Source organism: Hemicordylus capensis, chromosome 1, assembly GCF_027244095.1.
Source record: "Hemicordylus capensis ecotype Gifberg chromosome 1, rHemCap1.1.pri, whole genome shotgun sequence".
NCBI lineage: Eukaryota > Metazoa > Chordata > Lepidosauria > Squamata > Cordylidae > Hemicordylus > Hemicordylus capensis.
The window spans coordinates 127,653,304-127,676,144 of record NC_069657.1 but is presented as its reverse complement, the minus strand read 5'-3'; the positions used below and the strand labels follow the sequence as shown (position 1 = coordinate 127,676,144).

The following is a 22,841-nucleotide window of genomic DNA, read 5'->3' as shown; positions in this document are numbered from 1 at the left end:
TTCTTTGACTATTGAAGTCTTTGTGCCTTTTATTAGAGGTTTACAGTTAAACTTAGCAGAGGGAGTAGATATAATAAATTATGCTGGAATAATGTGTTCAGTCAGTGGCAGATATTTTCATAAAGTCTATGGCATCTCCAATTTTATTCTCAGTTCAGCATTCTAAAATAGTGTTGCATATATGCCTGCCAATTTATAAATGTGGAAAAAGACTTAACCTTTGCCTACCTTTAATTGATTAACGGTTGAACTGCCCTGGTATGCCAGGCATTGTTTGTGCAGCATGCAATATGAATGAACCCCAGACAAGATTGTAATCTCTGTTCAGAAATCGGAGAATAGCACTTGACTATTTGTAAATGATGTCATAAAGATAGCATGGCTGGCTTCGCTTTTCTTCCTCTTGTTTTTTGTCAGAGAGGACTTGCAGACATCAGGCTGGTTCTCATACATTGGTGGACGCAAAGCAGAAAGGATACTGGGTTTCACATGAGGTAGAAATTGTAAGATAGGAATACTGTACAGCAATTGAGAGGTCAGGTTATCTAAGTACTCTCCTACTGACAAGATGTAGCTATTCAGATTGTGGTGTACTGCAACCATATGGCACTAGATCAATAAACTTGGGTTTGTTGGCTTACATACATATTTTGATGTCGGACAAGCTGGTGACTATGAAGCAAAGTGGCATCAAGATGTTAATTTAATTTACGGTTGCACAAAAGCACCAATATTTTTGTAACCTTATTACTACTTAGTGATTTCTGAGCCATTTTGGAAGGGCAGTATATCAATCAATCAATCAAATAAATAAAAATGTGTACATTTGTCTATTTTGAGACTCTTTCCCTTAAATTGGCATGGGAAAACATACCTTTCAGAAAAGGAGAAAAACTTGCATATCAAGAAAAGCTTTAAGATATAGAGATTGCTTATATGGATCATAGATATGATAAAAATATCTCCAAAAATATCTGCAGAAATAGACATTTAAATAATATATGCTGAGAAAATTATTTCCCCACAACATGCATTATCTGCCCAACAACTATGTAATTATTGCTTCTATTATGTTACAAAGCAATAATCTGGAGAATATATTCTTTTAATAATATTTTTTTCTCAAATTAATTGCCTTGTCTGCAAACCCTGTGGAGGGTAGAATACCTACTTTCTTGATTTAGCATCTGATCTCTCACAAAAGGTTGTGTCAGAAAGGGGATGTGTTATATTGTGTACATTGTTCAAATGTGTACTGGCTGTAAATTTGGGAAGCCTCCAGTAAAGCTGCCAACAAAAAAGCATAGTCTCTCCTAGATGGAGCAAGAGAATAGGATCTCTAGTCTAGGCCAAGGTTTCCATTTCATGTGCCAAATTAGATAATATCTTTCTGTTCAAGGGCACAACTGATATTTAATATTTTACTTAAATCACAGCTTTAATATTGGCATTTTGAACAGCTGTTTACAATCAACCATCAAGAGATTTAAATGTTTGTCATGTATTCATGGAAGAAAGCACTTTTTACCTTAGTTGCTTTGAAAAAGTGTCCCATTGAACCCTGAAATCAACTGCACTGTGTCAGTTCTGGCAAACCTAATTTACTAGTACTGCAGTCTTGGGTTATTTACACATACTCCTCTCAGAAGGCAACCCTGTAGTGAAGTGATCTTCACTTATTTTGTAGTGGAAGCTGTCATCATTGGGCTGCCTGAGGCACAACCCCCACTTTTGGGGTGCACAACTCCGTTGTACAAACCAGGCCAGCGCTAATCCTCTCAGCACTAGGCCCAGCCCCTGGCTTGCCTTTCTTGCTCTCTATCTTGGTGGGGGGGGGGAGGGTGAGAAAACCTTTGGGAGCCATGGCAGCAGCCACAGCATGAAGAGGAGGTGGAGGCCAAAGAGATCAGGGAGCACAGGGATGATGGGAGAAGTGGGGAGGAGGACAGGTGGGGGTGGGGGACAGAGAGAGAGAGAGAGAGAGAGCACCTCAGAAGCAGCAGGAGAGAGAGAAAGAATGCTTGAGGTGGCCGTAACAGCAGTGGCTGAAAGGCTAGAAGTGGGAGGAGGAGGAGGAGAGGGAGCAGTCAGGCAGGGCTGCCATTGAGGTCTGTGCAGGCCACCATTGGCTGGCAGGCCACACAATAAAGATCAGTGCTGTAGTTGAGGCATTTTTAGAGTGGCTACATTGCTCTAAAATGTTACGTGTGCCTTCATCTTTTGAAGTGCTCAGCACTTTACAGGATCTTGTCTTATGATTCTTTAAGGCAATATTATAGCAAGGAGCAGATCACAGGGTAGAATTACATAGCTTTCAATAATATTGTCATGTTTTACAGGAGCTGAGAAGGCAATGCCTAGGTAATCTGATGCCTAAAAGATCTGATGCAATTTTCAAAAAAACACCTGAAAACCCATCTTTTCGCCCAAGCTTTCTCAGCTTCCTAAATTTTTTAGGTTTTAATCTCTGGTTTATTTTTGAATTGTTAAATTTGTTAAAGTTTTTTGTATACTGTATGTTTGTAACTTGTTTTATGCTATCGTTAACTGCCGAGAGACAAAAGTTTGGGGTGGTGTACAAATGTGAGAAATATAATAAAATAAATAAATAATAAATAAAGGGCCTGGGAAATTGATGGGACCCCGTAGTTAGAGAAGGGAGCATCTTGTGCAAAGACAAGACTGATGAGAAGTCAGAGAAGAATGCTAAAGGCACTAGCAAACTGGAAGAAGTCAGTACGTTTATGATACGAAAGCTTAAGAGGAATTCATTCCTCCAAATGAAAGCTTAGGAGGAATACAGCAGAGCCCGAATAACCAAAAACCAGGTGTCAGTCAAATAATACAATGAGCTCTGGTAGTTTTGTATTCTGAGCCAATTGCGCTACTGAAGCATGAAGTTCAAGGTAGACTACGAAGTGCAAATATTTTGAAAATACCGATCTGTTACTGGATTTACAAGAGAGATGCATGAGGAAGTGCCTGTGATTAAAGAGAAATATTTTTATAATACATAAAGAAAATATTTATAGTTAGCTTGGCAAAACAGTAATAGCTGAAGGCACTGCCAAGTGAATTTTTTTGACTTCCTGTAACTCTTTTGCATGAGATGAAATGTATCTTCAGCTTCTGAAGATACTTGTACTTTACACAATTCAGTTCCAAGTGTTTTTATATGCTTCGGGTTATGGAGTGGGTTTAAAAACATCACTATTAAAGGTGCTTCCACAGGCAATGTTAACTACAGTCTTTTCTTGCTTAATGCTTTATAAACAAAATGTGAATATGCTTAATGTGGATGGGAAGCAGTCATTCTGAATTACATGGTGGTTCCTAGCAGTGTGGCTGATAATTTGAATGATCCAGTACATATGCATTTTCCAGTCTAGATAATCTTAAAGATCTACATTATTGTCACCAGTTTGGCCATAGAAAAATGTAGATACTGGACTCTCATTGGAAAAATGGGCTCTCTACTACTCTGATCGATTGATAACAGGGATAGTAGATCATTCTTCATTGTTGGGGGATGGACTAGATGACCTTAAGACTTTTCAGGTGTGATTTTTTAATGACATGCATTTTTGCTAACTGTTGCAGAAAATTGTTATAGATTTTGACTTGCTGCCATCTGGTGGTCAGATATACTGCTAGCTCAGCAGCAGATAACCATCAGTAGATCTATTAGCAGTTGACTGAACTTCAGGGATGGTCATAGCCCAGTTTCTTAAGCAGCAGCAACAACCAACTTTTAATATCTGAGATCCATTGGACTTTTACCTGGATGCACTCATTTTTATTTGTGTAAAACTTCTGTCAGTTTCAAAACTTGCTTTCTAGATATTTTCAAGTACACTTGTTGCATATCCTATTGTAATATGGATTATTTATCTATTTATTTATTACATTTCTATACCACCCAAAACTTGCATCTCTGGGCAGTTTACAACTAAAATAATTTAAAACATCAAATCACTTAAAAATTAAAATAATTCAAAACATTAAAAATTTTAAAACATGTAAAACCCAGTATTAAAAAAAATATTTATTTTTTTAGAACCATAGATCTAATTAATTATGCATATTGACAACTTAAAAAAATGTTATCTTAGTTCAGAAATCCTTAGAACTATACACATTTAGTTGGATCCAAAGAACCACAAGTGTAAACAAATTAAGTGCTAGTGTTCACGTATATTGAAACAGAAATTACCTACCTCATTCTTGACAATATCCCTGAGGAAATTTCTTACAGATTATTGGAGTCTGTCCAATGCCCACCCCACCTTAAACATCTCGCCCCCGCCCCCCCCCGCCGTCAAGCTTTCCTTGTCCTCCTGATGAGCCATTTACAGCCGTTGCTCCCCCCGCACCATGGTCCCCCCCCATGCTACCTATCATTTCAAATACTTACGTTTTGCCTTAATGAATAACTTCCTAATGAAATATTTTAAGTGAATATAATCTTTGGTTTTCTCCCCGCAGTTTCCTCATAGTGCTGGTCTGCCTTATTTTCAGCGTCCTCTCCACAATTGAACAGTATTCAGCTCTGGCCACAGGGACGTTATTTTGGATGGTATGTATATGAATATTTGTCTGTTTGATTAATGTATTGTCTCTATATTTGTGGGGAAGACAGGATACCAGGAAGTATATTCTTGTAATGCATTGTATTTTGATTGGCTAAATTGTTCAAGCACTGTAACATAGTTTAGTTATTAATGTTGGTCAAGAAAGCAGTTCTTGCCATAGGGCAGGACTGAACAACTTCATCCCTCCAGCTGTTGTTGGATTACAACCATCATCATCCCCAGCTACAGTGGCCAAGAGTCAGGGATGATGGGAGTTGTAATCCAATATCTGTAGGAGGGCCATATTTGTGCAGCCCTCACTACAGGGAAATGTGAGACTAAACTTGTGCTACTACAGTTCCTTCGATTTAACCTTTTTCTAGTCTGCTGAGGCAGTGATTCTGAATGCCTCCCAATCTTGTTGGAGCCATCAAAAGACCTTTCATGGAAAGCCTTTATCATAAAGGTATGTGTCAGTATGGTGCTTGACTTGAGCCTACAGAGTGTAGCTCAGAAGCTAAAGATTTGTTAATGGCATTACCAGTTTAAGGTTTCCAGCTAGGTAGTGCAGGGTGTGGCCCTTACAAATATGAAAGTTAATTCATTGAAACTAGCTTAATGCCATGCAGAGCATCTGCACGCTAGTAGATTGCTCCCCTTGCCCCTACCACAGCCCCCTCACCTCAGATATTTCTCCACCCTCGCTCCTGCTCCTCCTCGTCCATCCCGTTGCTTCTATCCACCTCACCCCTCTTGGTCGCTGCTGATTGGGCATTGCCGGTTCCAGTTGGCCAAGCTGCAGCCTCCTAATCCCATAGACTTCCTCATCCGAGCCCCGCTCATGCCCCTCCACACAGGAGCAACAGCAACAGCAGTGGTTGACGGGGCCCTTCCTCACTACTGCCTCCTCTAGCATTGCTGCTTGTTCCCCTCAGGACACTGACAGGCCCAACCCTGATGCTCGCCTGCCTGCCTCCCTCCGCCAATGGCCTCAGTAGCCCCAAGCAGCAGCAGCAGCAACAGTTGGCCGGGCCCTTTCTCACTGCCGCTGCCGCCATGGCCACTTATTCTCCTCAGGCCACTGACAAGCCTGGGCCTGCCCTTCACCCTTCATTCTTTCTCTCCTCCCCTCCCTTCTTTTTCTCTCTGTCTCTGTCCTCCACTCACTCTTCCTCTCTGTCTTCCCCCCCTCCATCCCTCCCTCCCCCCTCCCTTCCTGAGCTAACAGATCTTGTTCATCTTGTTTCCTCATCTAATTCATTCAACAGCAGCCTCCTTCTCCTGAAGGGGCTCCTCACGACCCCTCTCTTCGCAGATCCTTGCCCACTATAGTGTACTATATATAGGATAGTGGGCAGGGATCTGTGAAGAGAGGGGTTGTGAGGGAGGAAAGAACCCCTTCAAGAGGAGGCTGCCATTGTGTGAATGTATGTGAGTGTCTGATAATGCCTGAACACGACTTGAATGTTTTATTGTGGCTGCAATCTTGGAATAATATTGTGCCATTGCTCCATCCTATATGGTGCTTTACTACCTGAAGCCATCCTGTCAAACAAAGACATTCTGCTACTTAACTTAGTAAGTTAAATAGTAAGTAAAACAGGAATAATTTTAGTTTCGAATATATGTTGTTTGCACTTCTAACTTGTGCACGCCTTGTGGTTAGATTTCTGTTGGAAGGTGGTCTATACATTTTGTCAATAAATAAAATAAAAAGACAAATTGAAGCCCCTTGCCCCAAAAGTCTCATAGGAACATAGGAAGCTGCCATATCAGACCATTGGTCTATCTAGCTCAGTATTGTCTTCACAGACTGGCAGCGGCTTTTCCAAGGTTGCAGGCAGGAGTCCCTCTCAGCCCTATCTTGGAGATGCCAGAGAAGGAACTTGGAACCTAGATGCTCTTCCCAGAGTGACTCCATCCCCTAAGGGGAATATCTTAAAGTGTTCACATATAATCTCCCATTCATGCATTGGTTGAGATATTAAGAACTGCTTTTGATTCTGCATGCTGTTCAATCCCCTTTAAAATTTTGCTTTCAGTGACTGTACTTTAAATGGTCATTAGTAATGTGTGTCTGTCATATTTTCTCATTAATGTATGAGGTTGTGTTTTTTTTTTAATTTCTGAGAATTCACACTGATCCTTACCCATATGATAATCTTAATTGCAGCCTGATTACTATATCTAAGCACTTGGACACAAAATAGTGTTCAGTACATATACTGTGCTCTCCAAGGTAAACTGTATCAGGTTCAGTGGAATGCCTCTTAAACAGCAATATAAGGAACCATGCCCAATTCGTCAATTTCTTGCTAGCATTTCAGTAGGAGTCACTCGTATTGCATTACCTGACTTAATTTCTTGGGGCAAGCCAGCATTTATATTTCATTTGACTGGCTGTTCTTTGGGCACTTAATTCTGCAGGTGTTTTGTATGTTGGGAATTCCCATTATAAGTGTATTAATATTTAATGTTGGCAAAACTTTAACCTCCATTTTCCAGAGAGTCAGCTTTCAGAGTTCATGTTCATATATATAATAGGGTCAGTTTTTTGTCTCTCAGGCACAGTTCAGTATGTTGGTACAAGATCAGCTTTCTTGTTTTGTCATATTGATATGGAAATGCTTATATGGAGCTGGTGGTGAACAATTTGTAATGATGGATGATGGACAAATGCAAATATGTTTTTTAAAATTGTTTTCAGGGGAGAGGGATTAGCCCAAGTCCCCAGATGTTGTTGGGCTACAAATTAACCGTTACATCAATCTCATTTTGACAGGCGTTCAGCTGTGAGGAAACTTGCCACTAAGAATAGTTATCCCCACCCCACACCCCCACACACTTCTAAATATATATATAGTGGGGTTTGTTTGTTTTTTAAAAAAATGCAGTAGAGTGGATTTGTCATCATTTGGAATTTTCTGTCTTACAGCAAAAATCCATATCTATGTCCATGAAAAATAGGACAATAATATTTTAGTCAAAATTGTGGTGCAAGTGAGATGGTGAATCTCGATCCAGGAATAAAGATGAAACAAATCAAGTGCTCTCTGGCTACATTAAGTGCTAAGTACTAACTTTGAGCAGGTGGGTAGAATGTATGTGGATAGCACCTCTTGCTACAGTACATCCATCACCAGTGGAGAAAGAAATCAGTCACATAAAATGAAAAAGAAATGAATTCAGAATATAGCAAGCATTTTAAAAAAAAAGTAAGGACCACACACTCCTGAATTAGAAAAGGTAGCTAAAGGAAATTGTGTTATGGGAATTTAGATGGGGCAACAGGAAGAGCTTTTTTTTAAAAAAAAAAGTCTTGGAAGAGTATCAACATCATTGGTGGTTTTTTGTTTGTTTGTTTAAAAAGAAAGATAATAGCAGCAACAAACCCAAACCCCCAAACATAGAGGTTGTTCATATGGGCAGGCAGGGCAGCAGGTGGGGGTGGGGAGGCTTGTTAAACTCACCCTCAGATGACCGATCTCATTTTTCTAGGACTCTGCTTTCAGGTGATCCATGCTGCATGTCTGCATCATCCTGGCCTCCAGAGATCTCACAATGCACACTCAATGCATTGGGGGATTCCCCCAAGAGATAGGAACTCTAGGCTCCCGTCTCTGTGTCTGCTGGGGCTAAATGATCTAATTGCCTGGGTTAAGGGAGCACTCACTCTCTTAACCTCGGCTAGCAGCCAGGCTAAAAAGCTGGGCTAGGCGGCTCAATCCCAGTGGTTCTCACGTGCAGCCTAACTCAGGCTGCGCGTCCCTTGCCTGGATTGGGCTGTGCATAAGAACTGTCTCATAGTGTTATACATACAGTGTGATGACATGTATTGCTGTCTGTAAAAGAGAAAAAAGGATGACGACTTGCTTTAATTTGAACTTTCTTACATTTCAGAGGATACTGTAATAGACAGCCTGACTAAAGTACTTATAGGAAGTCCTATTGAAATTAAGTAGCCCTTAATTACTACTTCATTCCTCAGTATTAATATTGAGTAACATAGTCCAGACTGGTAAAAACTATAAAATCAGCCCAGAATAATTAATTAAATTATCTGATCATTTATCCCAGAGCATGGGCTGATGGCATGTGATATAGTTACTTTGCTGTGCTATGAGGAGTATCCCTGCTGCCACCCAGTAAGCTTTCTGGGGCTCATCTGTGTGAAGAGGGGTCTACCACAGGTACTTTGCCTACAGCCCTCTCAAACGTGGAGTTGGTCATGAATGCAAAGCTCATATATATTTCTTGATGTATAAATGAAGTTCTTCTGTGCTTAAAGAAGGACCAGTAACTCAACTGTCCATTGGCTAGCATTCTATGTTTATCTTGAATGACTCCTATATGGGCCCAATGATCTGCGCCATAATGTCTAAAGCACTGGCTTTTTGTCATTGCAGAATCTTCTCAGTCCAGAAAAATGTTTAAGAAGTAAGGATTTATCTGAAGTAGTAATATTAAGTTTACATTACCTCAGTAATTTTGGAGGCAGCAAGCCTGTAAGGTAGACCACTGTTAATTTACCCAGAATACTGTTGAAGAACAGTGGATGCTTGAGGCTACCTGGTGAATTCATGACTGATGTATGATTTGAATTAGGGTTTTTCTGGGTCACTCTCTTTGCTGCTGCACTACCCAGGCTCTCTTTGATTTTTCAAGGGGTTATCTATCTTTACATCTAACTAAACTGTACAATAGCATCGTAATGATCATTTGTTTGAGATTACTTGGGGAACAGAGATGCTCAGCAAACCAGCACTAAGATTCAGCATTTATCCTTAAAACACCCCTCACTATATTACTGAAAGTGATGTCCTGTTTAAATTTAGCACATAAGAAAAATTTAACCTTGTGGCATCTTGTTTAAACTGGGTTAATTTTGCCTCTACGAGTATTATTAGCATGCCAAGGATTTGTAGATTGGATAGCACACTTTGCTGTGCATGTAGCAGTGGAGGGCTAAGTTTAAATAAGACATCAGCCATGTGGAGCACCACATGGGAATGCTTTTCATACATGCCCAGTGTTATGTTTGAAGTAGGCCTAAGTGTGCCAAAAGTTAAGTTTCTAAACCCTTTCAAAGAGAATTAAACATCTGCCTTAGTCTGTCTCACTGAAATCAATGAAGTTTTAAAGTGCTTAAGTGCACCGAGTGGTTAATCGCTCTGATGCTCAGTAGTGTGACTCCTGTTCAGTGCCTCCTACTGTCCTGCTGGATTAATTTTGTGCCACTAGGTGGTAGTGCTAGTAGGACTTTGGCTCTCAGTCTAGTCCTGGCAATTACTCAACACAAGCAGAAGTTGGAGCCAAGCCTGTGACTGGAGATCATCGTGCTGTAGGGTATATGTGCATTTGGTATGTTTAAAATATTGGTGTAAGAGAGCTTTGGCCATGACTCATAAAGAGAATGAGGCGTATTTGTGTAAAAATTGTTTTTGAGTGTTCAATATTTAAACTATGGAAAAAGTAAATTCAAAAACACATGCTCCCTGCGAGACTATATTTTTCTTTTATTTTCATAAGCAAGGGTTTTTATGGTGCCAAGACACAGCAGAATGTTGTTATCTCAGCATGATCTAAGAAAATCCAAGCACATGATCCAAGTGGATTAAACATTCTTCTGAACAGAGGGATATTTAGTGTGCCTGAAAAAGCTATTTTCTCTTTGGAATCTCATTTTGTTGTTAGCTTTGGTCCCAGAATTATAATGGTACATTTTTGTAGAGAGTATATAACCTATGTACATCACATGCTAGATTACTTTCCTTTTCTTCCCTTCAGCCTTAGCGCTTGCTAAACGGGACTGTTGTTTTTCAAGTGTTGGTTTAAAAGTGTATATAAGGTCTGTCTTGTTTATGTTTCATTGTTGTTTTTACTTCTAGCATTTTTGGCAGAGGTGGTTATTTTCAGTGTTGCATTGAAGATAAACTAGGTCAGAGTTAACGTCAAAGGAAACCTGAAGAAGTTTTTTTCCCCTTTCCAGGAGAAGAGGGGGATGAGTTTCAAGGGTGGGCTGTTATCGGAATCCTCAATGTATGTCTTCTAACTCCCATAATATGTGGACAACTTCCATCTTCCTCTAACACAGAATATGTGACTGTGTATAGATTGTAACACAGGACAACCTTACCCATGAATTTCTGATGTGGATACCGTAATCGTCATATCTTACCATCTATCCATGGGTGATCCATTAATTTCTGGACAGGAATTTGGTAATGTCTGAAGTGACCCTGACTAGATGCAGGTCTTCAGCCTATAAATGACAGATGGGCTTCACACATCATGCCATTTCCTGGAGTGCACACATGAGCTCCATTTCTGGTGTCGGGAAGGATATGCCAACATTGGGTGTGACGTGCAAACCCGCCAGTGTCGGCATATTCTAACCCACTTGCGGTTCTGACCCCAACGTTTGTAACCTAGATTTCAAGCACAGATCAGATGTTGGATTCAGAACTGCAGGTAGGGTAGGATATGCTCACATTGACAGGTTTGCACATCACACTAAGTGTTGGCGTATCCTTCCCAACCTCAGAAATGGGGCTCATGTGTGTGCTCTGGGAACTGGCCGCTCTGCTGAACCTCTGGTTTGGTGTGACTTGTGAAACTGCAGAGATTGATTGCTATCTATCTATCTATCTATCTATCTATCTATCTATCTATCTACCCCAAAGATCTCCTCACCCGAGCCCGACTCCTGCTCCTGCTCCTGCCCACAGGAGTAGCAGCAGCAGTTGACTGGGCTTTTCCTCACTGCTGCCGCCATGGCTGCTCGTTCCCCAGGATGCTGACAGGCTCAGACCAATCCCTTGCCTGCCTGCCTGCTTCCGCCAGTGGCCTCTGTAGCTCTGAGCAGTGGTGACTGTTGACCGGGCCCTTCCTCACTGCTGCCGATGCCACCATGGCCTCTCATTCACCTCAGGTCACTGACAAACCCAGGCTCATCCCTCGCCCTTCGTTCTTTCTCTCCTTCCCTCCCTTCTTTCTCTCTCTCTCCTCTGCTCACTCTTCCCCTCCATTCTTTCTTTCTTTCTCGCTTCCTTCCTGAGTTAACAAATCTTGTTGATCTTGTTTCCTCATCTCATTTGCACAGTGGCAGCCTTCTTTCCTGAAGGGGCTCCTCCCTTTCCTCCCTCACAACCCCTCTTTTTGCAGGCCCCTGCACACTATCCTTTTATTAGCCTACTTACCAGTAGGCTTATGAGATCACCCGGCATTCTGTGTGTGTGTCTGTCCGCGTGTGTATCTGTCTGTGTGTGTCTGTCCATGTGTGTCCCCTGTCAACTTTGCAACACCTGTACCAATATGAACCAAATCAGGTAGAGTTGTAGGGACACATAGGGACACCTCAACAGCATAGTTTGTGATAATGTCATCCACCCCAATCCATTATGGCGGACACATAAACTTTTGAAGCACACGTGGGTTAGCTTGTGAACCGCCTAACCTATTTGAACCAAATTTGCTACAGCTGTAGCGACACATAGGGATTCCCATATGGCATGGTGTGTTATGATGTCATCCACTCCAATTCAAGATGGTGGCCGCATGAACATATGAGGCTCAAGCAAGCTAATTTGTGGACTGCCTAACCAATTTAAACCAAATTAGGTATAGTTGCAGTGAGTGACACATAAGAACATCTCAAGGGCATTGTTTGTGATGATGTCATCCACCCCAATCCAAGATGGCAGATGAATAAACATTTGAGGTGCAAGTGGGCTAAGTTGTTAACCCTTTAACTGATTTGAACCAAATTTGCTACATCTGTAGGGACACACAGGGATGCCCTAATGGTGTGGTGTGTGATGATGTCATTCACTCCAATTCAAGATGGAGGCCACATGAACATCTGAGGTGCAAGCGGGCTAATTTGTGGAATGCCTAACCCATTTGAACCAAATTGGTTATGTATGCAGTGAGTGACACACACAGACACCTCAATGGCATAGCTTGTGATGATGTCATCCATGCCGATTCAAGATGGCAGATGTGTAAACTTTTGAGGCACAAGTGGGCTCTCTTGTGAACCACTTAACCAATTTGAACCCAATTTGCTGCAGCTGTAGGGCCACATAGGGACATCTCAATGGCATAGTGTGTGATGATGTCATCTACCCCAGTCCAAGATGATGTATTCATGAATGTTTGAGGTGCAAGTGGGCTAACTTGTGGACTGTCTAACTGATTTGAACCAAGTGACATACAGTTGTAGTGAGTGACACACAGGGACATCTCAGTGGTGTAGTTTGTGATGATGTCATTCACCCTGACTCAAGATGGCGGAAGCATAAACCTTGGAGGTGCAAGTGAGCTAACTTGTGAACTGCTTAACCAATTTGAACCAAATTTGCTACAGCTGTGGAGACACATAGGGATGCCCAAATGGTGTGGTGTGTGATGATGTCATTCACTCCAATTCAAGATGGCAGCCATGTGAACTTCTGAGGTGCAAGTGGGCTAACTTGTGGACCTCGATTTGCACCAAATTTAGTCCAGATGAAGAGACAGTGAAAGGAAAGTAGGTTAATTAGTTCTTACTGGAACAGTGTGTGGTGTGTGTGTGTGTGTATTCTACGTGTGTGTGTGTATATATATATATTCTTCTCTCCTCTAGAGTCTTCGCATTAGTAACAGCTGCATTCCAACTAACCTTAACCATCACAAGCTTCTCTTTCCTATCTGCATATAGAATTCCCACACCCAGTCACCACGGTGCTCGTGCTCTGTTACCTCCTATTGGTAATGCACTATGTGAGTGGGGCTAGTGATGCACCATTTGCCATGGACCACCTAAGCCTATAGAAGATTAGTGGTGAATAAAGTCACTCCCAAAAATGATCCTCAGGGACATATTTTAGGGGTCACAGCTACAAAGGGAAAGAGAGATAACTTTAAAACACACCCCTCCCCTGTAGTCTGTAGTTCTTCAGTACTTTGTTAGTTCGTATTTCAGCCACTGTGTTCAGTGGGGCTTATTTCTAGGAAAGTGTGCATAGGATTGCATTAAGGAGGAAAGTTGCAGCAAGGGGGAACTATTTCAGCAAGAGGAAACTATTACAGGAAGTGTTTGTTTAATGGTCAGCAACAATATCCAGAGAAGCAGGAAACTTCTCGGCTTCTTTCTTTCTTTCTTTTGTCTTTTTAAGCTGAGGAATCTCTAACCAACACACTTGTGCTTAAATGACATCCCTGCCCCATTCCAAGCTCCATGGGAATCAGAGAAGGCTCGACAAGAGGAGGGCAGGATGCCGGGGAGGTCTGTTAAGCTGGAAGTACATGACAACAGAGTTGTTGCTGTTATTGAGCATGTGGGGAACAATTTTGCCTGAATAGGATCTCTTCCCCCGAAGGACTTAAGCACATTTAATATGGGGCAGAGATCCCTTCAATCTTTGGGATAAATTTTATACATGATTAATTCTCTGTTTTAGAGTTGATGATTACACATCAGAGGTCATTTGAAATTCTATATTGGATAGCCTGCATCCTCAACATTTTGTGGCTGGAGAGGGGATCACAGGCTCACCCTCAGTTTTAAGATGTTTGAAAGCTTTCTGGAGAACTGGGCCTGAATGTGTTGGCTGTTGTTGCTTACAAGTATTTATATAACCTGTTTCTGTAACGATGATGATGATGATGATGATGATGATGACGATGACGATGATAATGATGATGATAGGGTTCACAAAGCAGTTGACATGCAAAAGGAATGAGGAAATGGTTCTCTGTCCTCCAAATGGCTCACAGTCTAATAAGAAATGGAAGGAACAGCAACACCAGCAACAGCCACTTGGAGGAATGCAGGGCTAGGCTGAACAGGAACAGTTGCTCTCCCTCTGCTAAATATATCAGGTTATCTATCTGATATTTTTGCTTACCTACTAGGCTGCACTTACCCGCCTTTAACTTTATGCAAACCCCAAAATAAATCCGTGTCATCTTTAGCTTCTAGCATTGTGTCTGTGTTGTACCTTCAGTCCTGCCAGGCAATGCTGCATGCTGCTGTTGTATTTAAGCTATACATTTGCATCACGGGGAAAAATTTCATGCCTAAAATCTGTAGGGGGCAGTGTTGAACCATATTATGGCAACTGCACAGTGAGGTGGAATTAAAATGGTTTAATCTGTTTTTATCACCAATTTATCATAAATGCATAATTTTTCAAGCAGCTTGAAATACAACTTTTATACTGTAAGTCAACAAATAACTGTGAGGACATGAATGTTTTGAGTTGGATATCATTGCTGTATCATCCCACAACATATGTAGATCCAGTTCCTTAATTTTATAATGTCTTGGTAAAGCTGGACAGGGAGCGTAGGGAGAACAGAGATAGAAGGTGGCCTATTTGCACCTTTAAAAAAAAACAAACACAGAACCTGGAGTGTTTATATGTCACTCCTTAGTCCCTTCAGAACTCCTACATATTTCTCTTGAAGGACTTCAGTGTGAAAATAAGTCCCTGCATTGTTGCACTACACTAAAAACTGCCCCCACCCAGGAAAAAGCAGCCACACATATTTACCAGTATTTAAAGTACGTTATAAACATATCAGTAGAGAAAAATGTGATGCACTTCAAACATTAAGCCCATAAGGCTGTTCTCATGAGCAGCCTAACCCAGGCTAGGGCACCCCAGTCTGGGTTAGGCTGCTCATGTGAAGCGCCGGGATCTGTGCAGATCCTGGCGCCGCCTGCCACCTAATCCCACTTTGTAGCCCAGCCTTTAGCCAAGGTTAAGGGCCCAAGCATACCCTTAACCCCGGTGCCGGGATTGTTTGTGTGCTTGGGCTTCCTGCAGAGACGGGCGCCTCGTCACACAGTGCCTTGTGGGATATCCAGAGGCACCCCGGCCTCCAGAGATCTGTGCAGCACAGATGGTCTAGGAGCATGCTGCGTGTTCCAGGCAACCTTGCTTTTATCATCTGGGGGGAAGGTAGGTGAATGCTGCCTTCCCACCCACCTGGTAGGTCATGTGAATACTCTCCATGACTTCGTCTCAGACACATTTATTCTTCTTATTAATTATTGTTGCTTAGCTAGGGCTTTCTGTTATTACTGTTTGTTTTGCTATCCTAAGTAGCAAAACCTTGCTGTACTCTGTTCACCATCTAATTTATAATTATCTAGCTTGGAGTTCTTGTGTAAGTAGAGGATATGCAATTACATATATACATACCCTTCTTGCATATGGTATTGAGCTTTTAATATGTCAGATTGCAATCCAGCACAGCCTAATAGTGATTGTTGCCATCTGGTGGCTGCTTTGTGGCCTGTAAGATATGACACAGTGATTTCGGTATAATGAGTGTAATGGAGCATCTGTATTAAAACACTACCACCATTTGTAGTACAGCTGTTAGCAAATAAAGCCTAGAAAATGAAGGCTTGAATGGGTGGAGATATCTGATGGGGGGGAAACATCCTTTAGCTAGAAGAACAGTTGTATATAAAGGAGGTAGGTAATGGAGGGTAAAGGTGTACTTCCTAAATAGCTGTGTTAGATAAGAGAATTTGGTGGTGTCTGATGAGAGAATTTGTTTTTCTCTTGCTTCCTGTTCTGATCTTTTTCAATTTCCTTGGGTTTAAAAAAAAAAGTCACTTTTTGTTTTGCAATTGAACCTTGGTATTTCAATTGTATCTGAATATCAGAGCACCTTACATGGAATAAAAATCTGGTGATAAAGCACTCAAGTTTTTGCAATGAAGGTAACACTGGGCTTGTATTAATCTACATGAAGCATTCATTGATACAGATCTATTCTGTTTAATGTAGCTATGTTAATCCATAGCAGTTGGAAATATATCCATGTTAGTTAAAAGCAAACACTAAAATATTAAAAGCATATTTTTATAGAATCATTTAAAAATCTTGTTTATGTAGAACTCTGAAATCCACTTCCCTGCGCTTATTCTAGAAATACCTCCAGACCTATAATATTATGGCTGCATTCTTGCAGTCACAAGGATCCTTGTTAAAAAGTTAAACAGGATTAACAAGCTTTGCAAAGTTGTTTTTGAGAATGCAGAATTTCATAGTGATCCTGGTCAAACCTCTCCAGTTAGATAGATATCTATCCTGATTAAATACTGATTAATTGGCATTTAATTTGACAAGAATTTGTCCAGGTTTGACCTGAATTGCCCTGAAATTCTGCATTCTTACATAAACTCTGTGAGGCTCATTGAATCTGATTAATTTTTTAAGCAGGATCCTTGTGGTTGTGAAAATGCAGCCTGTATGAGGTTTATGATAAAATATAGCACTATGCCTAAAATTGATTGATTGATGATTAAATGCGACTCTTAGCGACCACATAGATAGATTCTATCCAGGATGATTTGTCTTCAACTTGGCCTTTAAGGTGGTGCATTCATTGCTGTTGTAATCAAGTCCATCTACCTTGCTGCTGGTTGTCCTCTTCTTCTCTTTCTTTCAACTTTTCCCTGCATTTTCCCCTAAAATAGTAAGTTATATATAACAGTGAACATCTTGATGAGCTATGGAGAAATGATTTCAAAATAATAACTTTCAAATATAATAAATAGAAGGGAACATGTTTCTGTTCTTGGGGCAGAGAAGGGAAACCTAAACTTGTTAAATACTGGCACACAGCAAAATGGAGCACTGAGAAGGATTTTTAAACTTATCAGGACTAGCATGTAACACTTGCAGTGACAGGTGTTTCCTTTATGTCTTGTCCAAAAGTCTGGGAAGTAGTTTGTCATTAAGTGCTACATTCAGTGTGTATCTCAATTTCAGTATAACTGGAGGGCCCATGGCTTTGTTAGGTCCTTGTTTTTACATCTGACCTCAGCCAGCTGGAGTCTATTGTCTTAAGCGTAATGTAACAGCTGACATAACATAACGGATATCAAGCTGAAAAGCCAAAGCAGCGTAGTGAACTGATGAAAATGAGAGGAGAAAGGAACTGAGGGGTAGGGGCGGGTATTACAGCATCCTGGCTCAAAGTGAAGGGCTGATTCTTGTTTTCCCTGGGGGAATTAGCCAGGAAATAATGAGATGAGCCTGCTGATGCTCTGTTTGCAATTGATTATATATGATAGACTACCGGAGGCAGGTTTGGGTTTGCCAGCTGTCACTAGTTGGTGGCTGTTAAATTGCCTTAAAGTGGCCCTTGGTGCGGAAAGATAGTCTGAAACTGCAGGTGTGGTATAATTGCATTTCTGTAATGAGTACTGATGAGTAGATTTTTAAAAATCTGTACAATAAATACATTGAAATACTTTTAAAATGCAGAATACATCAAATGGGGGTTATTTTTTATGTTTTTCAAATGTGCTTGGGTTGTTCAAAATGTTTTTAGAAAGAAAAAACAATTCTGCATTAAGGTACATATTATGATTATAAGGGAAAAATAAAATTCCCAACTGGGTGTTTCCTCTTGTAAGGCAAATAGGGTGACCAGATCTAGATAGCAAAAGAAAAAAGAAAGAAAAAGTGGAAATTCTTCACCAAAAGAGTAGTCACTGTTTGTCAGAAAGACTCCACTTTGCATAAAATGTGCATAGGTTAATTGATATTATATATGAATATTCTGATAAAAATAGGATAATTTGAGAATAAATACAGCTCACCACTCCACTATGGTCTGTACACACACATGTATACACACGCACACATGATAGATGCACACTTATATACCTATCATTCACATGCCATCCTGTGTCCATGGTCTGTTTAATATTTTTTCGCCTACCCCTTCCCACCTCCACCCCCTCCCTCTCACTCTCCATCCTTCAGTTCACAAATATGTGTATGTGCGCACGCACATAGGCCATCCTGCTCCACTAGGCACACTCTTTTTTTTTACCCATCCTTCCCATTCCATCACACTTCGCTTCCTCCTCCCTCTCCATCACTCCACCATATGCACAAACCCAGGAGCGGTCAGTGAGGGCAGCACCGGGGGTGGGGTGGGTGGGTGGGTGGGCGGCGAGATACATCTTTAAGGAGGTAATAAGCAAGTGCTTACTACCATGTAAGCAGCACCTGCAAGCTGCAGTGCTCTGCCTGGCATCCGGTGAGGCCACGGCGTAGCCAGGTCTCTGTGCATGTGTGGAGCCTCCGTATACGCGCAGAGACCAGGGTCATGCCGGATCTGCTCTCACTGGCTGCTCCTGCACACACATACACACAGTTCCAGTACAACTCACAACTCACAAACCAGGTAGAGTCCTCTCCAATTCCCTACCACTGAGCCAGGCAGAGAGAGACCAGCTTGAATGTTGGTGCTGCATATGATATCTCTCTGACTCCTGCTGACTTACATGTCTCAGAAGCCGTCTCTGCCCTTTTGTTGGCTGTTCCAGAAGTTCCTCCCCTCTGGCTTCCCCATTGGACAAGGGAGGCTGCTAGAATACCCAGGGGGCGGGGAGGAGAAGGAAAAGCACTCTGCAAATCTGTTTAAAATTATGCAGCTGCCCAGAACTCTGGACACCACAGCAAACAGAAATCCTGAATATAGTCACTTGTCCGGGAAAGTAGTCCTATTATGGCCAGCCTAAAAGCAAATGGAGGGGCAGGGGACACTTGTGGGAATGAAAGTACACCTACCCACCAGTTCTTCCCCTGTATGAATACCTTCTTTCCCTAGTTATTTTCAATTTATTTTCCCCACGTGAACCCTGAAATCAGCGGTAAGCCTGGCTGAGGGGAAAGCAGCCTGGTGAGTGGGCATGGGAATATCAGTGGGACCAGAAGTGAAGCACTCCTTCCCTCCTTTGCCTATCCTTGCTTACAAGTGGCCCCACCCCCACACTGCATTTACATTGTCTTGGCAAAGATGGGTTTGGGAACACACCTTTTCCATGATAATGAGAACATTCACAGAATCAAAAACTGTATTCTAACTGGGTTTGGGAACTGCATGTGCTCCCAGGTTTTGGTTGTAAGGAAGCAAGTTGGGAGGAAAACCTGGGTAGAAGTGATTGTGTGTAAGCAAGGTAGGAGGAAAAACTACCCAGGTTATCCTCCTACCTTGCTTCTGTACAACCGAAAATTGGGAGCACACACAGCTCCCAAACCCAAGTAGAACACAAGTTTTGGTTGTGTGAATGACCTCATAGTATAGCTCTTGAGTTTTTGGAAGTCACTTATTTATGCAAATTCTTGGCATGATCTTACTTAAGAGAGTTAAGAACTTTCAAATTACATTTTGTTCCAATGGGAGAACTGTCTAATTGAAAATCATGGCATTTAAAGGGTCCAGTCCAACAGAAAGCACTTTTTAACACTTGTGGAGGCTGTTCTCACATGCAACCTGACCCAGGTTAGGGACTGGTCGGGCCAGATCCTGGTGGGGCAATGCCACCTAGCCCAATTTTTTTAACCTGGCTTTTAGCTGGGGTTAAAGGTACAAGCACACCCTTAACACTGTCCCCAGGATCGTGTGTTTGCTTGAGCTGCTTTCAGCCCAGGCAGATGGGTGCCTAGAGCATCTGTCTCCTGTGGGAATCCCCCCGTGCATTGTGGGATATCCAGAGGCCAGAATATGTGGTTCCAGCCTCCGGAACTCCTCGCTGTGTGGCAGATAGTCTGGGAGTGTGGTCTGCTCCCCCTGCAACATTTGGCTGCTCATCTGTGGGGAGGGTGAGTTGGCCCAGCCTTCCCCCACCCCCGCCTGTCCACATGCCCACCTGCATGGTTGCGTGAATAACAACATGGAATTTTTTGGAATGAAAGAGGGGTTTCTAATATAATATAACTTTGATTTGATTTGATTTGATTTGATTTGACATTATGCCAACAATGAAGATTACAACAGTGAAATGACATTAATGACATGAAAAAGCAAACTATGTTAATCTGAACTTTATCGTTCCAAAATATCACAAACCTATTTTTTTTAACAAAATGATCATCAGCTTGTCTTCTTTTTCTTACTCTGTTGATGGTTTGTTTGTTTTTAAAAAGAAATTGCACGTATAAGCCATATCCCATACTCTAATCTATGTGTTCAACAGAAGGTAGATTTTCTTTTTTCCAGTTAGTGTATGGCCACCATTGTAACAGTTAGGAGAAGAACAACCATTTCCATATCTTCAGGTATCAAAAATCATAGGCGGCTGTGGTAGTCCATTAGAAGAAAACTGCAGAATCCAAAGTAGGCAATACTATTATAATATTTATTTTTATTAAATCAACCAAAAAGTAACAAATCAAACTGCAAACTTTCAAGCCCCACAGAACTCTTTATCAAGCTAGATAGTAAGCAAAAGGGCAGAGCAGGACAAGTGGGGTGGGGTGTTTGAGTGCCCAACTGTCTCTTCCAACATGCCCTTCTTCCTCCCCAATCCTTTTGCTGTCCATCTAACATGATGGACTCAATAACTATAGCTTTTTAGTGCTTTTTTACTTTTGTGTTGGTCCTAATAAAAGGATTATCTGCTTTGGACTGAGAAAGAACAAAGATCTTACATGTGACCTGTGGTAAAATATAGTCTGTCATATAGTTAATTACATTGATAATAAACATAGGATAACTAACCCTATGGCATGTCCAGTAGATATGGTATCTGCCCACAAATAGCCACACCTTTTAAGAATCATCCCTAGGGAGTACCACCTAAACAACATTTTATAAAGACTCTCCTTATAATTCTAACATAAAGTACATTGACAGATATAAATTAAATAGTATAAATTAACAGATCCAGTTCCACTTGCTCTTGGATATATCTTTCCCCAGTTCTCATTCCTACTTATTCCAATTAACTCACTTCATTGCTATTTCTGTGATGATAATTAGTGATACTGTATATATTTATAAGTTGTGTATATTTGTATTTTTGTGATAAAATAAACATTTTTAAAAATAGAGAAAATGGCTCCCTGTCTCAAAAAGGCTTATGATCTAAAGAAAAGCACAAAGATGAGACAGCAATAGCTGGTGGACAACAGCTGCTGGAATGATCATGGACTTGCTCTCTCCTTGGAGGCTTTTCAGACAGCAGGCTTTACCGTGGGTTTTCCGCAAGGCTTTTCTGTGCGTTCAGGGCATAAGGGATTCTCTGATGCAAAAAGAGGATTTTTAAAAACCCTGGTCATAAATCGGGCTAGGTTCCAATACAGAAGCTAAAACCCGAATTGTGCGTGAAGTGCTCTCTGAAATATTGCACAGACTTCAGGGTAAATCTGGCCGATATGTGGATGCACACCCATCCTCCCAAAGTAAAATCACCACTGTCTGAAAAAGCTCCTGCTAAATATAAGAGAACCACCATGTTCAAAAAAGCACTTCTTTGCACACTTGGCAAGAGGACCTGGCTGATAGACTTGGCCAAAGACCTGCTCCATTCAGTCAGATTTCTGTAACATGCAACTAGGTCAGCTCCTTTGCCCTGATGAACATGGTGAATATATATTTAGCTGTTTCCCAATTGCCAGTAGCCCTAAGTGTTTTATGAATGTAAATTCAAAATTTTGATTTTGAACCTGGGAGCTTTTTAATTTAATAGCATTTTAAAAAATGATTCTTGGCTGACTCACAAGTATATGAGGGAAAATAATAATGGAAAATTTCCTTTTATTTTTTTCCTTTAATGCTTGTGCAGCATAGGACTAGCACAATAGTTTATAAATGATCAGAACAAAAAATAAAATTAAAATAAAAAATTTAAATTTTCCTCTCCATCTACTGACAGTTCAGCTGATAAACAAATAAAATAATGAAGTTCAGCTGGTAAAATATGAATTTAAGTCGCATGTACCTATTTGTCCAAGTATAGGTAAAATATTCAGAACACTTCCAATTTTTGCAGGGGAGTAGGGGGAGAGATTTATTTATGTTTGTTTATTTTATCCTGTTGAGCCTTTGAATCACTGTGGGTTGAATCACTGTTAGGTTGTATTATGCAAAGCTCAATACCTATCTGTCACTTGGCATCAGCTATTCAGCAGTGATGCCGCCATGTTCAAATGGCAGCATCTGGGTCCCAGACTTAAGTTTTGCTGCGGTAGGCAGAGACTCTAATTTCTTGCTGTTTCTTCCCAGCCATTTCCCATCTGTGTGATGACTGTCCCTTCGCCCTGGGGGTTGGGCACCAATGCAGCTGGTGTTGCCAGCAGGACTTTTCCCAGGAGAAAATATGTCTTACTGTATCTCAGTAAACTGTAATAAACCTCTGGGTGTGTTGCCACTTTCCAAATAGTGAAATCGGGTTGGGGAACCCTCCATAAATCACACGGCTTATGGGACAATGGGAGATGACACTTTTCGTTTGAGTCTCAGCAT

At 41.2% G+C, this 22,841-nt stretch overlaps 1 protein-coding gene across 8 annotated transcripts in view; it reads left to right on the top strand.

Moving 5' to 3' along the window:
• KCNQ1 (potassium voltage-gated channel subfamily Q member 1) overlaps positions 1 to 22,841 on the top strand; it is a 498,864-nt gene that overhangs the window by 66,138 nt on the left and 409,885 nt on the right. For 6 of the 8 annotated variants that reach the window (XM_053280897.1, XM_053280886.1, XM_053280881.1 and 3 more), the window contains exon 2: positions 4,486 to 4,576. In XM_053280897.1, coding sequence (XP_053136872.1) covers positions 4,486 to 4,576 — 91 coding nt within the window. Of the gene's footprint in view, positions 1 to 1,991; positions 2,362 to 4,485; positions 4,577 to 22,841 lie in introns of those variants that run through there. The other 2 variants (XM_053280942.1, XM_053280934.1) reach the window with 2 other exon arrangements.